The sequence below is a fragment of the Diceros bicornis genome, chromosome 10, assembly GCF_020826845.1.
Source record: "Diceros bicornis minor isolate mBicDic1 chromosome 10, mDicBic1.mat.cur, whole genome shotgun sequence".
NCBI classification, from domain to species: domain Eukaryota; kingdom Metazoa; phylum Chordata; class Mammalia; order Perissodactyla; family Rhinocerotidae; genus Diceros; species Diceros bicornis.
In genome coordinates, this window is record NC_080749.1 from 79,452,551 (window position 1) to 79,477,724 (window position 25,174).

At 38.8% G+C, this 25,174-nt stretch overlaps 1 protein-coding gene and 1 pseudogene across 1 annotated transcript in view; both read right to left on the minus strand.

Moving 5' to 3' along the window:
• C2CD6 (C2 calcium dependent domain containing 6) overlaps positions 1–19,995 on the minus strand; it is a 133,039-nt gene extending 113,044 nt beyond the window's left edge. Inside the window, exons 1-4 of the mRNA XM_058549601.1 lie at positions 19,756–19,995; positions 9,462–9,548; positions 6,719–6,770; positions 5,179–5,324 (exon numbers count right to left, since the gene is read on the minus strand). Coding sequence (XP_058405584.1) covers positions 5,179–5,324; positions 6,719–6,770; positions 9,462–9,548; positions 19,756–19,995 — 525 coding nt within the window. The remainder of the gene's footprint in view (positions 1–5,178; positions 5,325–6,718; positions 6,771–9,461; positions 9,549–19,755) is intronic.
• Positions 19,996–24,173: 4,178 nt separating this feature from the next.
• On the minus strand, positions 24,174–25,163 carry LOC131410987 (alpha-enolase-like; annotated as a pseudogene).
• Between the last annotated feature and the right edge of the window lie 11 nt (positions 25,164–25,174).

Genomic DNA, 25,174 nt, shown 5'->3' on the forward strand with positions numbered 1-25,174 from the left:
CTTAAATGTATTTATAATTACATGGAATGTAACAGGCTACATAATGTAGTTAAACTACAAAGATTGTCAGACTGTATTTTAAAAATCCAAACATATTCAGTTTATAAAAGATAGATCTAAAACATAATGTAATTTATGTTTTCTAATATAATATTCTATTTCATCTAGATTTTCAAATTTTTAGAATCACATTATATACGGTATTCTTACAGTTTTTTAAAACCACTTCCATATTTATACCTATATTCCAAATGTTGCACAATTTTCTTGATGAGACTTACCAGAATTGTGTCTACTGTATTAGTTTTATCAACAACCACCTCTAGTATTTCTTTAATACTTCTACTGTTTATCAGTCATTTATTTCTTTTCTCTGTATTAAATTTCTTCCTCCTGCTCTCCTAAGGTTTTACTGTGATTTTCTAAGTTTTCAAACTCAATGCTAATTAAGTTTGCACTTTCTTCTCTCCCTTCCTTCCACCTCTCCTCCCCCCACTTCTCTCTGCTTTCTTCCTTTCTAATACATTTTTGTACTGTTTTTCATGGTTGCTCTAGGGATTATACTATGCATCCTTAATATACCACAGTATATCTTGAATTAAAATTATACCATATCATGCACAATAGTACAATTCCACTTGTACCTCCTCACCTTTTGTGCTATTCTTGTAATATATTCCATTTTTACATATGCTATAAATTCTACCATTCACCGTCATTATTTTCTTTTAAATAGTCAACAGTCTTTTGTAGAACATTTTTAAAACAGGCTTTTTTACGAATATATTCACCATTACCTATCCTCTTCGTTCCTTCATGCGTATCTGGGCTTCTATTGGGGATCATTTCTCTCCAACTTGGATCTTCCTCTGACTTTTATTATAATGCAGATCTTCTAGACACAAATTCTCTCAGCTTTTGTCTTGCACCATCTTTTTGAATATTTTTACTGGATTTAGAAATTTAGGTTGACTTTATTTTTTTAGCACTTGAAAGATGGCATTCCCTTGTCCCCTGACCTCCACTGTTTTTGATGGGAAGTCTACCGTTACTGTCGTTCACCTGAATGTGTTTTTCCCCCTCTGGCTACCTTTAAGATTTACTCTTTATTTTTGGTTTTTAGCAGTTTGATTATGATGTACTTAGGTGTGATCATTTTTGTACTTTGCTCGAGATTCACTCAGTTTCTTGAATCTATGGGATTGATGTCTTTCATCAATTTTGGAAAATGTTTAGCAAAAAAACCTCTAAAATACTAATACACTAAATACGTGCCTTCTTTCCTCCTGTGATGCAATTACACATCTGTAAATTGAGAGATATTGCCCTCTGGTCTCTTCTATTTTTTCATATTTTTTCTCTCTGAGCTTTGATTTGAATGATTTCTATTGACTTGTCTTTCAGTTCACAGATCCTTTCTTTTGCGCTGTCCAGAATGCTTTTAAGCACTTTGAATGAATTCTTCATTTCAATATCGTATTTTGCAGATCTAGAATTTCCATTTGGTTCTTTTCAGAGTTTCCATTCCCTTCAAAATTCCCATTCGGATCATTCATTTTGTCTTCCTTTTTCCCTTTGACACATGTATGATAGTTACTATAAAATTCTAATCTGCTAATTCAAACATTTGGGCCACCTGTGGGTTTACCTCTATTGTCTATTTTTATTTCCCCAGGAGTAGCAATGTTTTATTGTATAATGGGCATGGTAAAGCATACAATGTAGATGTGTAGAGATTCTGGGTTTTTATATCTTTCTCTAAAAAGTACTGAGTTCTTTTTTGAAAGGCAATTAATTACTAGCAGATCATCTTGATCTTATGACAGCCTGGTCTGAGGATGGGTCTATTTCAGTTTTGTCCTCGGTCCTGAGGTTTAACCCTTACTCTTAGGACAGGGTCCTCATTCCTAAGACTTCACCTTTATGGGATCTCAACTGAACACTGGGAATGTTCAGCAAGGTCTCTCCAGCTAGACCCCTCAGACTCCATGACTCTGAATTTATGACTTCAGAAATCTCCATTCAGCTCTCAGTTCTCCAGCATCTGTTCTCTGTAACTTCTCCTAGAATAAACTCCCCTTGCCCATGCCCACCTTAGGATCCAGTCAAGAACCTAAGTGAATAGCTACACAGATTTCTGGGGTTCCTTATCTGCTGCTCCCTCCTCTCTAGGACCCTGCCTTACAAATTCCAGCCACCTTAGCAGCCCAAAACTCTCATCTGTTTCCTGTGCTTCCTCCACCAAGCAAGACTGCCATTATCTGCTTGGGTTTCACTTTCCTGTGCCAGATCCCCTGCCAGACAGAAAGCTGCTGTAAACGTGGAGCTCACTCTTGCGCTTCCTTTCTCTTAAGGACTACAGCACTCCAATTTCCACTGTAAAATACCAGAACATAGTTCCTTCACATAAATTACTCAGTTTATAGTTGTTTAGAGCAGAAGAGTATATCCAATATCAGCTATTCCAGCATGGCCAGACCAGAAGTCCACTACCATTCATTCTTCAATATGGGTTTTAACAGAACAATTAAACTGGATTAAATCCACTCACTATTCCTTTTTATTTTTGGTTTGTATGTTTTTGTTTTATTTTTAACCTAGATTTATTTTGTAAGTTTTACCAAATTAAAGTCTTCAAGTATATATAATATAATTGTATTTTATCCTAGGTACATAGTACATAGTTTAAAAGTCAAACATTTCTACAATGGTTAAAACCAAGAAACAGCTTTTTTTCTCACGCCTGTATTAACCTTTTTTTCCTGTATTTTATGACGTTTTGACATCTTAAAAAGCTTGCTGGCCAGAGAGAGACTTTCCCTCCCCAGCTGAGCCAATTCCTAGAGATAGCAAAGGGCTTGGCTAGATGGAAGCACATCTTTCATTTGCAAACTAACCAATCCCAAATCTATAGCCCTAACCACCTCCTTATCTAATTCTCACGTATAGTCAATATTTCCCTGTCCTAAATCATAGCAGGGCCAGGTACCAGGCAATCCAAAGTCTACCCCTACAACCCAAAGCCTGCTGGATTGTTCAAACTAGCCAATTCTAAACTGGTGACTCTGCCCTGCACTGCTTTTCTCAAGGAAACCCCAATAAAGGCTTTGGACTTGGCTCTCCCCTCGCTTGTCTTCTGCCTCCTGATGACCCTGATACTTCCCCCGAGGCCCTGTGTGGTGCAGTATGTCCCTTTTTCTCAGGAAATATAAGTAATAAATTCTCCTTTCAACAGCATTAGCCTCTTCATGTCAGTCATATTTCTATAAATTAAATCCTGGGTATAATTTAAGAACACTACTCTACCCACCTCCTAATTTCCACTCCTCATAAGCCACTCTTCAATGTTTGTAAGGGATTTCTCTGTTTTGCCATGAAATCATGTTTCTAAGTAACATGTTTCTATTATTGTTAATTGATTTTTTAGTTTTAGATACGATCTATTGACGGCTTATTGTGAAAGAAAAATATTAGCTTTCAACACCCTCTCTCTACAATTTTCACATTTCTCTTCCCCTCATTCCTCCAATATATTATATATCATACTTTTTTGTTAGATCAATACTTAACGTTTATATTATTATATATATGTAACTACTTTTCAGAGTTCAACAGTATAGTTACAATGATTATATTTCCTTTCCTGTAACATTTTTTAACTTCCCTGGAGTTAAAATGTGTCTTGCTCTTTTATGTTTCTTTTTCTTGTGTAATTTTCTATGTAATTATTACTAAGTCATTCCCAAACTTTCCATTAGAGTTCCATTAAAACTTTCCTCATAATATGCTAAAACTAATAGTTCCTATTAAAATAAATACAGCAAAAAGATTTTGACCATGCTAATGAAGATAAGCACCTTACTAATTTATATTATTTTCCAGTATTAATTTCAAATTTTATTTAAATGGACATATATCCACATAATTCTTGAAAACTGGGCAATGAAGCTTAAGAAAACTATTTGTAGAGTAAAAGAAATCATATGGACTGCCTTTAGCAAAACTGTGCTCCGTTTTTTTTTTAAACTTATGCTTAAAGAACAATCTTCAATACTCAACACTTAAGCAAAATGAAGTTTGTTTAAAAAAAAAAAATGGAGCATAGAAGAAATGTTTTAGGATTTCACCAAAATTCAACTAACGTAATAAAACTATTAGAAAACAACTGGACTAATCAATGAATCCTTCAGTTACATGAAATAGTATTGCTCATTTTAAAGAAAACTCTGAGATACATTTAAGATTCTAAGAATCTTAACTGTAAACAGAAGCAAACTCTTAGCATAGCAAGCTCTGGTGTGAGAGGCAGTTTGATGAAGTGTAGTCTGAAGCCAGACTGCCTACATTCCCAGCTCCACCACTTACTAGTTCTGCAACTTTAAGGAAGTTCTTTAAACCTTACAGTACCTGTTTCCTCATCTGCAAAATAAGGATGATAATAAGAGTATATATATTTTGGGGGTTGTTATAAAGACTGAATAAGTTAATCCATGCAAAAATAATGAGAGTCTATAAAAGAAGAAGGGAGAGAGGGAAGGAGGAGGAGATGAACAAAAGAAAAGGTGTGCTATGGACTGAGCATTTGCGTTCCCTCAAATTCACACGTTGAAGCCTGAATCCTCAATGTGATGGTATTTGTAGGCGGGGTGTTTGAGAGGTAATTAGGTTACAAGAAGAGACACAAGAAAGATGATCTCTCTTTGCTCTCTGCCATGTCACTATACGATGAGAAGACGGCCATCGGCAAACCAGAAAGCAAGCTCTCACCAGACACCAGATCTGCCAGCACCTTGATCTTGAAGTTCCCAGCCTTCAGAAAGGTGAGATAAATGTTTGTTGTATAGGCCACCCAGTCTACAGTAACTTGTTATAGCAGCCCAAACTGACTACAACAGGGTGGAAGAGGGTAGGCGGGAGGGGGAGAGCAAGATGATGAAAAATGGGTGTGTGATAAACATTCAGAATCACAGGGAAGAAGACCACCAAGACTATGCATTTTACAGCAAGCTGTTTATTAAAAAAATACCAATATAGCCCATAATATAGAAACAGAATAATGTAAAATATCAAATAAAAAGTCACTGTGTTTGTTTCTTTCCTATCCCCTATAAAAGCATAATTAGTGTAGAATATTTGAGACTATAAAGATGCATTCTTATATCTAGAAGAGAACTTTACCTGTACGGAAAAATACTTCACTTCGTTAAACTTAATTATAGTGTTCTTTTCATTGTTTTGGGGTAGCAAGCCACAAAGTTTTGTAGATTTCACAATATTGTTTATAGAGATGCGAATGAAGAAATTATTGTAATGTTGTAAACCAACTGAAAAACAGATATTTAGGAAGCAAATTTTGTTGTAATTGAACAATAACTCATTATAAAACTAATCCATTAAACAATTCATGCCAAAAGCTAAGAATAATCAAATAAATAAAGAAGGTAATTGTAGAGCATATTAAACAATAAAAAAAGTCTTTTAAAATAGTATTTTGTCCATCAATGGTAGGCACAATATAAGTAGGAAAAGAAGATTGATTCTTCCTTAGATCACTTCTCATATTTTTATCCTCACATTTCCACTATAATTCCTTTGCAAATTTTTCTATATATTATTTTTCAAGGTGACTAAATGTTTGCAATATATAGTTGAAATTTTTTTCTAAGCATAATTATGTAGAAATTCAAAAAATATGTCACTTGAGAGTAATTTACTTTTAATTTTAAGACAACAAAATTTAAAGCAGCATTTTACTCTCTAAGCCACCTCACTATATCCTTCACTTATACTACTATTTGGGTCTGTACTTTTATCTTTTGTCACATTCCATGCATTAAAACAACTTTGTTTTTATGACTTAATTATCTTCAAAAATCTCTTTATATAGAATTCTTTTCAATAATTAACTTTACTTAAAAGAGAAAACACCAAGTCTTCATAATGAGACTGGTTTTATGCTTACTAAATCTAATAATAAAGATTCAGCTTGTTTAAAGGCACCAAGATAAATAAATCCTTTAAACAATGTTTAAGAGAAGCACAGTTATTACTTAGAAATAAATTAGTATTATCATCCAAGAAGATATGTATTTTTCCTTTAACTTATATGGTGACTGAGGTGGATTACAGCGGGCTGAAAATCTTTTGTCACTCTCATCAGAAAGTGGAGTGTATTTTCCTCTGCTCTTGAATCTGCCTGGCCCTGTGACGACCTGAACACGCAATGGACATGACCAAGGCTGGGACTAGGTTGGGGGAGAGAGGCACGTGCCAGGGTGCAAAATTTAAGGGGACACCAAAAACTTCAGTAATCAAGATAAACAATTTTTAATGTAACATATATTTTTATAAAAATCAAAATTAATGCAGGAAAAAAATGATGAAAGACAAGACCCTGGGACCACATGGAAAGAGAGAAAGGTCCAACCATTTCAGCACCCCAGCTAAGTCCAGTCTCCCAGCCATGCTCACTAAAGCACCAGACACGTAAAAGAGCCATTTTAGACATTCTAGCCCTCCTGAACTGCAGATGACTACAGTCCCAGCTGTGATATACTGAAGCAGAAGTACCACCTAATGAACGCACAGATAGTAACTGATAACAAAATAATTAATGTTTTAAGCAACTAAGTCTTGGAGTGTTTTGTAATGCAGCAACATATAATTGAAACAGTGATATACGACCATAGTACAGTTCTTAAATCAAAAGAAAGGATACTCTTAGGCGTAAAATGTCTGCAGTTCTTTACATGAATAGCCAGGCAGCCAACCTATAACAATCAAAATAAAACACAGCGAATGAATTTTTAAAAATTAACTTTTCTTCCATCTTACTCTACTCCAAACTACACTTAAAAAAAAAAACTCTACTTTGTTAGTTTTTCTCATTAAAGATACTGTTTCTCATTAGAAATATCTAGTTAATGAAAACACCAGAAAGCAGAATTACAGAATAAAAATAGGCAGGATTTGTTTAAAGTAAACTTAACACGAACAAGAACACAAAGCAAAAGAATGATTCATTATTGACGTAAATCCAATCATCACTCTTGGAGTCATTTTTACTTTATATTCAATGACAACTGATAAAATATAGCATCTCGCATATAAGAAATATGTCTTGCTTCAGATAAGCCTTTTTATCCAGTATCCTAAAACTATTTTCTTCATTCAACAACCATTCATTGACTATAATATGCCAAGGGCTGTGAAATATTCATTCTCTCTTGTCCAAAGCGTTTTTAAATGTTAAAGAAAATTGTATCTTGTGTTTAACCATAAAATCAAATACAAAATGAATACAGGAACACTTGAGTATTAGTATGCAGTATTAGCCAAGTATATTTAGCCATGTTTGGTCTTAAAAACCCAGTAAAAACAAAAGTAATATTATTTTAAACACTGTGAGACAAAATAAATGGCCCAATAGTATTTTTAAGTGTAAGTAAATTTAAGGATTTGGTTTTAGAACAATAAAGAAAAATAGGTTAGCGTTCAGTATTTAATTAAAAGACTACTGTATCTGAATGACAAAATCCTAAAGAAGAAAATATTGTGGTCTACTTCTTTAGGAAACATAGGTATGAAATGTTATGTTAAAGGAAAGGTTCTAGGTTTTCAAATTCAAAGGGATTTTAAGGGCTACTGCCATAGGTGATTCCACGAATCATCGGTTTTACCCTCCTCACATTGTATGTGAGGAGGGTAAAACAGGGGAGCATAGCTACAATTCTGTACTGCATAATTCTAAACAATCACACTGATAAACCACTGACTGCCTGCGAAGTATCTCAACATGAAGCCATGGGCATCTACCCTAATTTTCCTTATATTTCAATAGCTCTCTATATTTTTATATAATAGATCCATATAACATAGGAAAGAGAATAAATTTCTATTTAAGTACAGAAAAAGATTTAACACTCAAAAACAATGATGACCATTCATAGGCCAGGTATAACTAACGTTGCCACAGATTCTAAGACCCATCTGTGGCCCAAACAATAACCATGTCAATACCTTCACTCCCAAGCACCCTCAAACATGCACTGAAAACAGGAAAGCAACCAGAAAGCTATTCACAAAAGCATTTTATGTGACCAATTTTAAGAGGCAGCTTTTTCACATTTTTTCTGACAATGGGATGTGACTATCTGAAATAGGAGTAGTGGGTTGTGATGCAGTTCTTCATCATTGCCTACACATGTGCAAATCTTGCCAAACATCCCAGAATAAATCACAGAACTTTCAAAAAGAAAGTGATGTGACTGAATCATGCACTGGGAGGAGCTATCAACCACATGCCAAGCATCTCTCTGTCAGATACTTCCAGCAGACCCTCAAGAGCAGCTTTTTAATGTCTAGCAATATGTAATTCAAATAAGGAAAATACAGACTATGAAATTAGGAAGTATAGGTGAAATCAAAATATTCTTCAAAATGTCAGTTCTAAACAGATGCAGAAGTCATATTCAAGAGTGTGGATTATGGAAATTGCTATGTCAACATAATGACATGCATAGTAGCTTACAGCCAAAAGTGATTTCAAACAACGTTTTCTAAGTTTAGATTCAGACAGTGAAGGCTTATACTCTAACTTGGTGATATAGGCAAGAAAGTGTTATATAATTATATGGATAAATGCACACCTCAGTCACTTTGTAAAAACAAAAATGTACTCATTAACATAGACTAACTTTTTCCCCCAAAAAGGTGATGTTAAATTCATCATATATTTTTTAATCAAGAAAATGTATTAGTATATGATATGAGCTAGAGAAGAGGGACAAAAGAGATTCTCATTTCACACCCCCTAACTATTCTAATAATGTTCAGAAAAGAAAGCTTAACTGTAATAAAGAATACCACAATATCTGACAGTTCTAAACGTACATAGATCCTCATATCCTATACTCTTTAGCACCCAAAAGAAAAACAGATTTTTCTGATTCTCAGCCTAGACATTGGATCCTACCTGTGTGTTTGTGTGTATGTGTACAACTGCTGAGTGTGTTTACTTTTGTTTCTGGGGTTTATTACTTTTTGGATAAGGGAGAGGTGTGGGGTCAATTTTCAAACTGTAGCTCAAAGGTTCCTAAATCTGACAATAAATACAATCACCTGAAGAGCTCAATACAAATACAGATTTCTAGGCCCCATTCTCAAATTCGAAGTTAGCAGATCTTAGGTGGGGCCCACGAATCAATGTCTTTAAAAAAAGTATCCCAGATGATTCTGATGTAACTAGAGTCTGGGAATCTCTAGTATAGAAAACATTTTTTGTATGTGAATCAAGATGTTTTCCATGATTTCAAGGATTTTTAGACTGCTTTTCTGATTCTGTTATCAGAGAGGAGCATTCTCTACACATATTTTTTGCTTACCAAGTAATAAACATTACCAGTCTTCATACGAAATAAGGAGTAATCTGTACAGGTTTACTGAGGATTAGTCATACATACCACATCCCCAAACGGCACCAAAGTGGGTGCCTCAGGTGTTACTTCCAGTTCTTTACTTTCAGACCCTTTAAGCGTTTTTCTCAGCATCTACAATGTAAAGAAATTAATTTAAGACTTTAGAAGGCAAAAAAGAACATAACTAGATAAAAGATTACTTCAATTAAATATTTTATGAGTGTTTGGTAAGACTAAGGTATAGACTAAGGTATTATTCTAGGCAGCAGGACATTAATATGACTAAGAAACTAATCCCTACCCTCAAAAAGTTTATCAATAAGTTATCAGAGAAACAAAAATGTACACAATTAAATATAAAATCATTAAGGAAATCATGAGAGACGAGAGAAACGCATAGTAGCGTGAACGAGTTCTCCTTGCTAACTAAAAGTGACCCTCATGACCACATCACAGACTTAATCTGATTTGGAGGAGGTACTGTATCCCACACCTGGCAGCGATCCTTCAGTTATCAGCCACTGAAGGAACTGGAATTTAATCCTTTAGAACAGCAGGTACACTGGAATGGAGCCATGAACAGATGGCTTTCGGTTCTTAGCTGTGTGATTTCCTCCACAGTAACTTCATTGACTGATATTTGGGGGTTGGTATTTAACTTTGTTCTTAAGGTCACTACACACCACTGTTAGCCTTTAAAAATTACAAGACATTTTAACATAAGTTTTAGAAGTAAATTAAAAAGAAAAGGAGGGGAGGCAACTATAGCGGAGAGGTGAGGGGAACAGGGGAAAATTGCCTATTAAAAATCTAACCTGAAAAGGAGAATTATATTTATCCCCAACCTTTGCTGAACTTGAATCAACATGGGTTTATAAATTTATGAGCATTAACTTCCCAGGAATCTCTGCTGTTATGTGTCTTCCAAGAATCACTTGTTCAATCTTTTAAGTATATAATAAATCCTCAGTTATGCTGAAAATTTTGTTTTAAAGTATATAACACTTTAGTTGTATTGAAAAAATTTGTTTTATGTATCTTGGGTCATTTTGTTATTGTTGCATCTGACGGGTTTAATGTGTTTTATATACATGATTTAATTTGTAGTTTAAGGTAACTGAATGACAATTACTGTATTATCACAAAAATAACAAACTGTGGTACATTATATGTGTATTTAATGCGGAAGCTCATGCTTTCCAACATTTTGCTAACCTTATTATGGAAGTCTACTTTGAATGCACATTTTTTGTGTGTGTGTGAGGAAGATTGGCCCTGAGCTAACAGCTATTGCCAATCCTCCTCTTTTTGCTGAGGAAGACAGGCCCTGGGCTAACATCTATGCCAATCTTCCTCTACTTTGTATGTGGGATGCTGCCACAGCATGGCTTGACAAGCAGTGTGTAGGTCCGCTCCTGGGATCTGAAACTGCGAACCTCGGGCCACCAAAGCGGAGCGCGTAAACTCAATCACTACACCACTGGGCCAGCCCCTGAATCCCCTTTTTTTTTTTTTTTTTTGGTGAGGAACATTACCCTGAGCTAACATCTGTTGCCAATCCTCCTCTTTTTGCTGAGGAAGATTGGCCCTGGGCTAACATCCATACCCATCTCCCTCTGCTTTATATGGGACACCGCCACAGCATGGCATGATGAGTGGTGGGTAGGTCTGCACCCGGGATCCAAACCTGTGAAGCCCAGGCCGCCGAACCAGAGCATGCAAACTCAACCACTACACCACCAGGCCAGCCCCTGCACATTTTAATAAATACAAAATAATTGGGAAAATACTCCTTTTAGAATACTGATGCTCCAGTTATCCTTAACAATCTGGTAAAAATACTGCCCCCACCTTCATTTTACTACCTTTTTATTTTTCCTTCCTCATCTGAGCAGAGCTTTCTTCAATGGCAGCAACATGAGCAAAACAACTCTTTGCCAAAATTCCACTAGAACCTCAAACAAAAGTTCTAAAGACTACTCTCATAAAGCCTTCTGACACCACCTAGAATTACCGAGAATTTTGATCTCAGTTAATTCCACTGTGCCTTTCATCTCTGTCACTTTTGGCCCCACCTTTACAGAAGTCTAGCGGCACTTGTATTAAAAAGTCTGGAGAGAGTGATGTCACAACACAGTGGAGTGAGCTGTTCCCTTAGTCTCTCCCTACAAAGATATAACCAAAAGGACAATGATGAACCAACAGAGGATATCCACATAGCAAAACAGGACATCTGAGAGATCCATGCAGCCAAACACCTGAAGGTGGGGGTACTGGATCCCCGGGAAGCAGAGTTGGTGAGCGGATCTCCTCCCCCTCCCCAGCAGCAGCAATCTAGGTCGCAGCTCCACGTGCAGCAGCCAGTGCGCAACTCTGGGAGGAGGCAGAGAAGTGGGAAGGCCTCCACATGAACACTTTTGCTCTCAGGGTTACATCCCGGCCCGTGCAGGCACTCCACACTGAAGTTGTTTAGCCACCTCGTGGGTGCCCCCAGCAAGCCCAGCACCCAGGCAGGGCACTGGTGAGTGAAGAGCAGGCTTCTGTGCATGAAAGAGGGCAGGGCACCCCTGCCCTCCCCTCCTGCCTGGCGCACCAGCTTGGCCAGCTGGCCAGAGCAGTAGATCTGAGCCAGAGTGCCTGAGCCTACGTGTGTCACCTGCCAGGCAGCGGTGGCCAGCAGACAGACGCAAACGGGCCCTGCTAGCACAGCTTCCAGCGGACAGTCACAACTTCCAGTAGTGGGTTCAGAAAACACAGCTCCTGCCCTGCCCAGTGGTGGCAGGTGGAATATGCAACCAGATACCACTACTTTGCGCTGGCAAAGGTCCACTTCATCAAACACCATGAAGAAATACATTAACACTCCAGATCAGATGGAAAATGACAAATCTCCAGAAACCAATCCTAAAGTCACAGAAATTTACAATGTAAATGACAGAGAATTCAAAACACTTATCATACAGAAACTCAATGAGTTACAAGAAAACTCAGAAAGACAGTTCAATGAAATCAGGAATAAAATTAACGAACAGAGGGAATTCTTCACAAAAGAGATTGAAACTAAAAAAAAATCAGAAATGTTGGAGATGAAAAACAATGAATTAGATAAAGAAAAATCTGGACTCCTTAAATCACACAGCTGATATTATGGAGGAGAGAATTAGTAATTTCGAGGATAGAAATATAGAAATGCTTCAGATGGAGGAGGAGAGAGAACTAAGACGAAAAAGAAATGAAGAAATTCTCTGAGAAATATCTGACTCAATTAGGTAAGGCAACATAACGATTATGGTTATTCCAGAGGGAGAAGAAAGGGAAAAAGGAGAAGAGAGCTTGTTCAAAGAAATAATAGCTGAGAACTTCCCAAACCTGGGGAAGGAGCTGGAATTACATGTAAATGAAGCTAATAGAACTCCTAATTACATCAGTGTAAAAAAGACGTTCTCTAATACATATATTAGTAAAGCTGGCAAAAGCCCATGACAAAGAAAAAATATTAAGGGGAGCAAGGCAGAGGAAAATAACTTACAAAGAAACCCCTAGGGCTTTCAGTGGATTCCTCAGCAGAAACTTTACAGGATAGGAGAGAGTGTAATGATATATTCAAAATTCTGAAAGACAAAAACTTTCAGCCAAGAATACTCTATCCAGCAAAAATATCCATATGATGGAGAAATAAAAACTTTCCCAGATAAACAAAAACTGAGGGAGTTCGTTGCCACAAGACCCACTCCTACAAGAAATGATCAAGAAGGCCCTTATACCTAAAAAAAAAAAAAAAAAGAAAGGGTTTACCAAGCCTTGAGCAAGGAGATAAATAGACAAAATCAGAAAACTGCAGCTCTCTATCAGAACAGGTTAGCAAACAATTATAAAGATAAAGGGAAGGAAAACGTCAAAAATAACTGTAATCACTTCATTTTAATCAAAAACTCACAACACAAAACAGAAGAAGTTGTGAAAAAAATAACTTAGATGGGGAAGCGGAAAGGGATGGAACCTGCTTAGACTCAGAAAACACGAGGCTATCAGAAAATAGATTACCTCATCTACGAGGTCTTTTATACTTCATGGTAATCACTAAACAAAAAATCAGAACAGAGACAAAAATGATAAATAAAGAGATAACTGAGAAAACCATCACAGAGAACCACCAAACTGAACTGGCAGTCAGAAATACACAGGACGAGAAACAAGGGAAATACAAAATAACCAGAAAACAAGTGATAAAATGGCAGCATTAAGCCCTCATATCTCAATAATCTCTAAATGTAAATGCATTGAATTCTGCAATCAAAAGATACAGAGTGGCTGGATGGATTAAAAAACAAGACCCAACAATATGGTGCCTCCAGGAAACACATCTCAGCCCTAAAAGACAAACACAGACTCAGAGGGAAGGAATGGAAGATAATAGTCCAAGCTAATAGCAAACAAAAGAAAGCAGATATTGCCATACTTAACATCAGACAAAGCAGACTTCAAGATAAAGAAGGCAATGAGGGGGCTGGCCTGGCAGCGTAGTGGTTAAGTTCACGTGCTCCACTTTGGCGGCCTGGGGTTTGCCAGTTCGGATCCCGAGCATGGACCTATGCACTGCTCATCAAGCCATGCTGTGGCAGTGTCCCCCATACAAAACAGAGGAAGATAGGCACAGGTGTTAGCTCAGGGCTAATCTTCCTCAGCAAAAAGAGGAGGGCTGGCAATGGATGGTAGCTCAGGGCCGATCTTCCTCAAAAAAAAAAAAAGGCAATGAGAGGGGCCAGCCTGGTGGCATAGTGGCTAAGTTCACACATTCTGCTTCAATGGCCCGGGGTTCGCCAGTTCGGATCCTGGGTGTGGACCTACTAGCTGCTCATCAAGCCATGCTGAGGCAGCATCCCATATAGAAGAAGTAGAAGGACCTACACCTAGGATATACAACTATGTACTGGGGCTTTGAGGAGAAAAAAGAGAAAGACTGGCAACAGATGTTAGCTCAGGGCCAATCTTCCTCAAAAAAAAACGGGGGGAGAAGTTGCCTTTGAAAAAAAAAAAGGCAATAAGAGACAAAGAGGGGCAGTATACAAAGATAAAAGGGACACTCCACCAAGAGGACATAACACTTATAAATATATATGCACCTAACACAGGAGCACCAAAGTACATAAAACAACAATTAACAGACCTAAAAGGAGAAATTAACAACAACACAATAATAGTAGGGGACCTCAACACCCTACTTACATCAATGGATAGATCATCCAGACAGAAAGTCAATAAGGAAATAGTGGAAATAAATGAAAAACTAGACCAGATGGACTTAATAGATATATATAGAACACGCCATCCAAAAACAGCAGAATACACATTCTTCGCAAGTGCACAGGAACATTCCCAAGGATAGACCATGTTGGGAAACAAGGCAAGTCTCAATAAATTTAAGAAGACGGAAATCATATCAAGCATCTTTTCTGACCATAATGCTATGAAACTAGAAATCACTAAAAGAAAAAAGCTAGCAAAGTGACAAATATGTGGAGACTAAACAACATGCTACTAAACAACAAATGGATCAATGAGAAATTAAAGGAGAAATCAAAAAATATCTGGAGACAAATGAAAATGAAAATACACCATACCAACTCATATGGGATGCAGCAAAAGTGGTCCTGAGAGGGAAATTCACAGCAATACAGGCCCATCTTAACAAACAAGAAAAATCTCAAATAAGCAATCTTAAACCACACCTAACAGAACCAGAAAAAGAAGAACAAACAAAGCCCAAAGTCAGCAGGAGGGAAATAATAAAAATTAGAGCAGAAATAAATGAAATTGAAACCAAAAAGACAGTAGAAAGGATCAGTAAAACTAAGAGCTGGTTCTTTGAGAAGATAAACAAAATTCACAAACCCTTAGCCACACTCACTAAGTAAAAAAGACAGAAGGCACAAATAAAAAAAAATTAGCAATGAAAGAGGAGAGATTACAATGGATACCACAGAAATACAAAGGATTATAAGAGAATACTATAAGCCAACAAACTGGGCAATCTAGAAGAAATGCATAAATTTTTAGATGCATACAACCTCCCAAACATGAATCAAGAAGAAAGAGAGAATCCGAATAGATCAATCACAAGTAAACAGATTGAAATAATCAAAAACCTCCCAAAAAATAAAAGTCCAGGACCAGATGGCTTCTCTGGAGAATTCTACCAAACATTCAAAGAAGATTTAATACCTATCCTTCTCAAACTATTTCAAAAAATTGAAAAAGACGGAACACTTCCTAACACATTCTATGAGGCCAACATCACCCTGATCCCAAAGTCAGACGAGGACAACATAAAGAAGGAAAATTACAGGTCAACATCGCTGATGAACATAGATGCAAAAATCCTGAACAAAATATTAGCAAACCAGGGCCGGCCCCACGGCTTAGCAGTTAAGTGTGCGCGCTCCGCTACTGGCGGCCCGGATTCGGATCCCGGGCACGCACCGACGCACCGCTTCTCTGGCCATGCTGAGGCAGCGTCCCACATACAGCAACTAGAAGGATGTGCAACTATGATGTACAACTACCTACTGGGGCTTTGGTGGAAAAAAAACAAAGGAGGAGGATTGGCAATAGATGTTAGCTCAGAGCCGGTCTTCCTCGGCAAAAAGAGGAGGATTAGCATGGATGTTAGCTCAGGGCTGATCTTCCTCACACACACACACAAAAATAACCAAACCAAAATCAGCAATACATTAAAAGGATCATACACCATGATCAAGTGGGATTTATACCAGGGACACAGGGATGGTTCAACATACACAAATTAATCAATGTGATACACCGCATTAACAGAATGAGGAATAAAAATCACATGATGATCTCAATAGATGCAGAGAAAACATCTGACAAGATCCAACATCCCTTTATGATAAAAACTCTCAATAAAATGGATATAGAAGGAAAGTACCTCAACATAAGAAAGGCCATATATGACAAACAGAACTAACAGAAAGAGAAGTCAAGAATACAATCCCATTTACAATCGCAACAAAAAGAATGAAATATCTAGGAATAAATTTAACCAAGGAGGTGAAAGACCTATACAATGAAAAGTATAAGACATTATTGAAAGAAATCGATGATGACAAAGAAATGGAAAGATATTCCACGTTCATGGATTGGAAGAATAAACACAGTTAAAATGTCCATACTACCTAAAGCAATCTACAGATTCAATGCAATCCCAATCAGAATCCCAATGACATTCTTCACGGAAATAGAACAAAGAATACTAAAACTCATATGGGGCAACAAAAGATCCCAAAGAGCTAAAGCAATCCTGAGAAAAAAGAACAAAGCTGGAAGCATTGCAATCCCTGACTTCAAAATATACTACAAAGCTATAATAATCAAAACAGTATGGTACTGGTACAAAAACAGACACACAGATCAATGGAACAGAAGTGAAAACCCAGAAATCAAATTACACATCTGTGGACAGCTCATCTTCGACAAAGGAGCCAAGAACATACAATGGAGAAAGGAAAGTCTCTTCAATAAATGGTGTTGGGAAAACTGGACAGCCACATGCAAAAGAATAAAAGAAGACCATTATCTTTCGCCATACACAAAAATTAACTCAAAATATATTAAAGACTTGAGGGCAAGACATGAAACCATAAAACTCCTAAAAGAAAATATAGGGAGTACACACTGACATCGGTCTTAGCAGCATCTTTTCAAATACCAAGTCTACTCTCACAAGAGAAACAAAAGAAAAAATAAACAAATGGGACTACATCAGACTAAAGAGCTTCTGCAAGGCAAAGGAAACCGGGAACAAAACAAAAAGACAACCCACCAATTGGGAAAAAATATCATATATCCGACAAGGGGTTAATCCCCAAAATATATAAAGAACTCAACAACAACAAAACAAATAACTAGATCAAAAAATGGGCAGAAGATATGAACAGACATTTTTCCAAAGAAGTTATACAGATGGCCAGCAGGCACGTGAAAGGTGTTCAACATCACTAATCCCGAGGGAAATGCAAATCAAAACTACAATGAGATATCACCTTACACCTGTCAGAATGGCTATAATTACCAAGACAAAAAACAAATGTTGGAGAGGATGTGGAGAAAAGGGAACTCTCATACACTGCTGGTGGGAATGGAAACTGGTGCAGCCACTATGGAAAACAGTATGGAGATTTCTCAAAAAATTAAAAGTAGAAATACCATATGACTCAGCTATCCCACTACTGGGTATTTATCCAAAGAACTTGAAATTAACAATTCAAAGAGACATATGCACCCCTATGTTCCTTGCAGCATTATTCACAATAGCCAAGATGTGGAAGCAACCCAAGTGCCCATCAACTGATGAATGGACAAAGAAGATGTGGTATACATATATACAATGGAATACTATTCAGGCATAAAAAAAGACAAAAGTTGTATCATTTGCAACAACAGGGATGGACCTTGAGGGTATTATATTAAACGAAACAAGCCAGACGGGGGAAGAGAAACACCATATGATTTCACTCATATGTGGAAGATAAACACATGGACAAAGAGAACAGATTAGTGGTTACCAGAGGGGAAGAGAGTTGGGGCTGGGCATAAGGGGTGAAGGGGCACATATATACAGTGACTGACAAATAATAATGTACAACTGAAATTTCACAATGTTATAAATTATTATGAACTCAATAAAATAAAAAAATAAAAAATATTTTGTACAGAAAATGCTAAACATAACTATATAGCTCTTATTATCCTATGATAATCCTCTTTGAAGAAATCATGTGCCATACACAAAAGATGCCAAGAAGATGTAGAAAAGACTACCTGTTGCCCAAATATATAATGTTTCATCTGTGTACTGATGTCAAGACAGCATTTACTTAACTGAAGAGGACTATCCACTCCGTATTCAATGGTCTACATCACATATCTTATAGCAGCTGTTATGATAATTTTAATAACATATAGTTATCACATTACTCTAAGTTTATTGTATAATAAACACCTATGCTACATAAACTCATTCCTCTCGATCTGTGTCAAAATAATTCATTTATGAGGTCATAACTAAATTCAAGTGCATATTTCATTTCCTAAGCTCTTTTTTTGCTTTTGTCAAAACATTAAAATATTCTACAGTCAAATAATTTGGGAAACCACACTTGGGAAAACAATAGACCTTGCATATAGGTGCACCAATCTTTTTTGAATGTATGTAGATGCTGTCGCATCTACAAGCAAATTCCATTAAAAACACTGCCGATGGTAGCTTTTTGTCATAAAAGATTTTCCCAGTCAGTAGACAGTAAAGAGCCAGTTACTCTTACGTGGAGAGATTTCTTTTTTTACAATAAAAAGAGATCCTCAAAAAAATATTGGAAATCACCATTCTACAGAATAAAGTCCAAATTCCTTAAGAAGATATACAACAAAAACCTACTATGGCCTAGATTTCCAAGCACATCTCTCTTACACAACCTTTGCAATTTTTCCTAGTATTATCCTATAGCTAAATCCTAATATGCTCTTAATTTATCATAACAACGAGTGAAGAGTAGTCTAAGTTTTTAGAATTAAAAGGGTACTTTAGAGATCAAGTAATTCAACTTCTTAATTTTACAGAGAAGGACATCATCTTTTTGTACCATTTGTTTCCTGATAAATACTTTTACCTTACTATTTTTTAATAACTTATGATCAATAGAGAACGTAACATCTCCTAATAACCCTCTAACCACTTTGAAAAGCTGAGTTTCAATTTGATTCCCCCTTTCCATTTCCTCCATCCTCTGGTGATACCACTAAACGGTAAACTCCAAGAGTTCCACACATTTCAAATATAAATTTATCTTTCTAATTAAGAACTCGAGGCCAATAATTCACTTTGCAGACCTGATGCAGATTTGCTCCCACAGGTTCATCTCTAAGAACCCCAGGAACTGAAAACAAGGGAACTCAAGTTTCCGGAGCTGAGCCCTCTAACCACATAAAGGAAACCCCAACGCAGAAGACAGCCGCTAACATTTACTGACTCTTTACTTTGTGCTCTGCACTGTGTTAAGCACTTTACACCATTATCTCCTTTAGTTCCTCAGACAACCCTACAAGGTAGGTAGTACTGTCTTCATTTCACAGTTGATAAAACGGGGCTCTGACAAGTTCAATAACTGTGAAGGTCCCACAAGAAACGCCCCCCCTCAGGTATGACCACCTCCCAACTTAGGGCAGGTCTCCGTCCCTCCCACTTGCACGCACTGCCCGTGGTCCTTCCTGGCCCTGCAGGTGGCGGGCAGGGGACGGCCTCCGCCCGCCGGGCCCCACTCACGTTCAGGAGCCGGTGTCCCGCGCCCTCCTTGGCCTGGTCCTTGGGCAGGTACGTGGTCTTGCCATGGTCTCTCTCCTGGAAGTTCCGGCCCGAGGAAAACAACGACGCTCTGGAGTGCATGGCTTCCAGGTTGGTGCGGGGCCCCCGCTGCAGTACGGGGGCTGTGTACAGGGTGTGGACCCGCCCGCTGTGGTTATCAGCCGCGTTGGAAACCTTGGCCGTGTCCCGGGGCAGCTCCATCCCTCCATCCTCCGCGGGCCTGTCTGCGCCTAACCGACGGCCGGCTACTGCGCAGGCGCACGCTCTCACCGCCGCCCTCGCGCGTTTCCCCCGCACGCGTGGCCGCCGCGTGACCCGCACGCTCGCGCCGGGCTCCTGTCCCGGGCTGGCTTCCGGCGCGTGCTGGCTTAGCGAGCTTGGAGGGTCGGCGAGCGCTTGCCAGGCTGTTTTGGTCTCCCATGGAAGGAAGCTGGAGCATGCAGATGGACAGCAAGCTTCCTCAGAACGGGATTGAACCCCTTCGTTCATTTTCTTCTCTGCCCCTTAACCCGCCAGAAGCCCCCCTCTCCCCGCACCAGTGCTTTCTGGGAGTTTATAGTATCAATCACCACTTCCTTACACTATCCCCTGAGCTCCAGAAGTTATATTTCTAACAGTCTTCCTGGACATCTTTACTCGACTGTCCCATAGACTCACAACACAACACGTTAATATTCAACTTCCCTCCCGACCTCTAGTGTGTTCCAAACTCATTTAATGTAGCAATGTCATATCCACAAAAGCATAAAACTTCAGACACGTTTTTGAATTCTAATCATAAATATTTGAACCCTACTCCTTCTCTCTATGGCACCTGGTTTAGGACATTTTACACATGATTGCCATGGTTTACTCGTGGGTCTTCCCACCTGCTGTCATCCACACTTTCCATGGCCCCAGTATTAATACAGTTTACCTTTAAAAACAAACAAACCCAGTAACTTCAGAACTTCTTTATTGCCCATAAATTTGAATTCCTTAATATAGAACCCAAAGGCCTCCAAAATACACTCTGCTACCTCAGGATCATTATTTATTGCTATTCTATTTGGAGTCTATTTTTCTTTTATTCTAGGGCCAGGTCAAAGTTCAGCTTTCAGTTAAGTTTTATAACCCCATACACATATCCCCAAAGCAGAATTAACTGCTGCCTCCAAGCTACTACTTGGCATATCCCCATCAGGAGGCTCACACTACTAGACTTAGCTGTTATTCTCGAGAGTTCTTTAGGGGCAGGAACCTGCTCCTCACCTCACACTCTTCCAGGCGCATGGCACAATAGCCCAAGGCCCTTGATACATGTTTGTTGTCATTTTGGATCTGTGCTGTGTGGTGGTTAATCCCTGTGCCAAGGAGACTTGTTGTCTACCAGCACACTCTGACTTCCTTAGGGTTCATGTGATGCAACATAAAAAATATCTCACCTAGAGATATTTCTAGACCTAACCTCCAGTCTACCAGAAACTCAGGAGACAGAGGAACAAATTGAATGATGCTGTTAGGAAAAGATCAAACAAATACAAAATGTAGGTGGGACATTCTAAAACAAAACTGGTTTGGATTCTTCAAAAAAAAAATGTTATGGGGAAATATAGAATGGTATAGCCACTCTAGAAAACAGTTTGACAGTTTCTTAAAAAATTAAACATATAACTACCATACAACCCAGCAATTGCACTCCTGGGCATTTATCCCAGAGAAATAAAAACTTACATTCACACAAAAACCTGTACACAAGTGTTCATAGCAGCTTTATTCATAATTTCCAAGAAGTGGAATCAGCTCAGATGTCCTTCCACAGGAACATGGTTAAACAAACTGCAGCACATACATACCTCAGAATATGATTTAGCAATAAAAAAGATTGAACTATTGATACACACACAACTTAGGTGAATCTCCAGGGAATTAGGCTGAGCAGAAAAAAGCTAATCCCAAGATTATAAACTATATGATTCAATTTATAAAGTCCTTGAAATGACAAAATTTTAGAAACAGAAGACAAATTAGTGGTCGTCAGGGGCTAGAGTTAGGGGTGCAGGGGCAGGGATGTGAGAGAGAGAGAAGTGTGGTTATAAAATGGCAACATGAGAGATTCTTGTGGTTTTTGGAACTGCTGAGTATCTTGACTGTGGTGGTGGATATACAAACCTACACAATTGATAAAATTGTATAGAACTTAATACTCACGCATGAGTACAAGTAAAACTGGGGAAATTTGAATAAGATTGGTGGGTTGTATCAATGTCAATATCCTGGTTGTGATATTGTACTATAGTTTTGCAGAATGTTATTATTCGGAGACACTGGCAAAGTGTACATAGGATATCCCTGTATTATTTCTTAAGTTTGCATGAAACTATATTTATCTCAGCAAAATTTTCAATTAAAAAATGGCACGAGGGACAAAAGAAAGGTAGGAAGACCATTTTAAATTAAGAGATAAGAGAGATATAACAACCAAATGAAATATGTAATCCTTGACTACATCTTGAGAGACAACTGGGGAAGTTTGAGAATGGACGGGAATTACTATTTTCCAGCTATTTTAATGATATTGTGCTATGTAGACAAATGTTCTTATTTTTGGAGGATGCATGCATAAACATTTGGGTGAAGTAACATGATGTAAGCAATTTACTTTCACAAGATTTAGCAAGAAAAAAAGGGCAATGTATAAAGAAAGATATAGCAAATGAGCAAATGTGGCAAAATTTTAACAATTATTAAATCTAGGTCGATCTAGATTACAGTTGCTATTACACTAATCTTTCAACATTTTTACCTTTGATACTTTCCAAATAAAAAGACCTAGAGCTCACTCCTGCGTATGGCCTTTCCTTGCCCCCATCACCACCAGCAGAAATCCCATCTATCCTACAAAGGACATGCTCACACTCAACCTTATTCACAATACTTTCCTAGATTCTTCAACTCCTATGCCTCTCTGTGTCTTCTGACTAGATTAGGAGCCTCTGGAAGGCAGGTACCATGTTTTATTCATTTTTTCATTTTTTTGTCCTCTCACAAACCTAGCAATTTGACAAGATCAAGTTATCTATCGCAATCCAAGCTTTATGGTTCATAATAGATTACAAATGGCACCTGTAGGCCAGAGGTCTCAAGTGCTGGCTAGTCTGTTGGCTGCATCACAATTACCTGGGGGATCTTTTTCTAAAAGGTAGTTTTCCAGGCCCCACCTCAGACCTAGTGAATCTGAATCTCTGTGGGGGGCTAGGAGTCTGTATGTTTTGCTCTGCTTGGGGGAAGTGGGGAGAGACAGGCATTATTACTGAATACTGTATTTTGCACCCAAAAAACCCACTGGAGATCTTGCCTGTTGATACCTCAGAAACTCTACGTGTATCATTGCTCTACCCACACTTGATGAGAGAGAAAGGTGAGAAAAATGATGATTTTGAGCCAATCATAGAGACATAAATTAGCAATGAACTTCCTCCAAGTTTCCCAATCATCATGGCTAAAGGTTTTTTGATAGACACCACTGGGTTTTCCCTGATGAAAGATTCATACAGGTCCACCAGCTGCTCAGGGATTACGTACTTGCTGGGGTGAGGGGGATATTTGAAGTTCCGGTCATACGTCCCAGACCTGAAGAATTCAAAGGCAAGTCTGCCCATGCCAGTTACAACATTACCAACATAGCCGGCTTTCCCAATTGCATTCCAGGCGGCACCAGGGCTTCTTTATTCTCTAGGACGTTGGCAGCAAAACTCCCTTCAACCTTGTATTAACTTTCTACTGCTGCCATAAAAAATTAGCACAAGCTTAGCAGCTTAAACACCACATTTGCTATCTTACAGCTCTGTATGTCAGAAGTCTGACATGGGTCTCACTGGGCTGAAATCAAGGTGTCAACAGGGCTGAATTCCTTTCTGGAGGTTCTAGGGGAGGATGTGTTTCCTTGCTCATTTGAGATGCTAGCAGAATTCAGTTCCTTAAAGATGTGGGACTGGGCCGGCCCGGTGGCGCAAGCAGTTAAGTGCACGCGCTCCACCGCGGCGGCCCGGGGTTCACCAGTTCGGATCCTGGGCATGCACCGATGCACTGCTTGTCAGGCCATGCTGTGGCGGCGTCCCATATAAAGTGGAGGAAGATGGGCATGGATGTTAGCCCAGGGCCAGTCTTCCTCAGCAAAAAAAAAAAAAAAAAAAAGAGCAGGATTGGCAGATGTTAGCACAGGGCTATCTTCCTCACAAAAAAAAATTTAAAAAAAGACATGGGACTGAGCTGACACTCGTTTTCTTGTTGGCTGTCAGCCAATGGCTGTTCTCAGCTTCTGGAGGTCACCCACATTCCTTGGCTTGTGGCCCCCTCCTCCTTCTTCAAAGCCAGCAACATCACAACCCTCTCACCCTTCTCTCATTGTCCTCTCTCTCTCTGACTACAGACAGGAAAGGTTCTCTGCTCGTAAGGACTCACGTGGTTACACTGGGCCCACCAGGTGACACAGGATAATCTCCCCATCGCAAGGGTCACAACCTCAATCACATCTGCAAAATCCCTTCTGCCAACGCAAGGTTCCAGGGATGGTACATGGCCATCTTTGGGGACATTATTCAGGCTAACAGTCTCACACTGTGGGATTGGTTTTCTTGTATGTCCTGGATGACATCCCTCAGGTGTGGTGAGCCTCAGCTCCAATGAGCATGGCTTCCCTGAAGCTGGCTGAGAAGGAGGATCATGAACTCCTGCACTGCCAGCCTGTTGCCAGAATGAGAACCATCCCTGATCAGAGTGGAAGCTGGAACTGGCAGGATGACTTCAGAACTGTCAGTGGATTCACAATTCTGTGACAGCAGGGGGAACCCCCTTTTCAGCAGCTCCAGCCCTACAGACAGCAAGATATTCCTAGCAGGGTGCTTGTACCAAATTGAGACCTATTCTCAGAGCCATCCATCTCGATCATCAATTTGTCAATCCTCTTCTGTTCCACAACCTTTAGTTGCTTGCTAATCTGGGCAGGCCCGACAGTTTTGATGTGCTCGAGAGCCTTTGAGCCACCTGCTCCCACAGCGAGTCTTATCATTGTCCTGAGCTCTGGGTCTCATACCAGTTCAGGCCCCACTGGATACCACTCTGAAGAGAACTTTTCCAGGGCAGGGCCCCCTTCAAGAGGGAGATTTCTTCGAGAGCCAAAGATCTCTCTGACAAAGAGCTTGAGAACAGGCATGGTGAATTTCTACTCATATTTCTTGTCATGCAAAAAAAGAGGCAAAGGAAAGGGTTCTGCGGAGGTCAACCAAGTGTTAGCTCAGCAGGCGCACAGGCCTCTCCTTTACTCCCCTGAGCTCTGGGCTGCTCAGCTTCTCATTTGCTACATGTTTTTTTAAAGCTCCCTAAATGATTCTGACGTGCA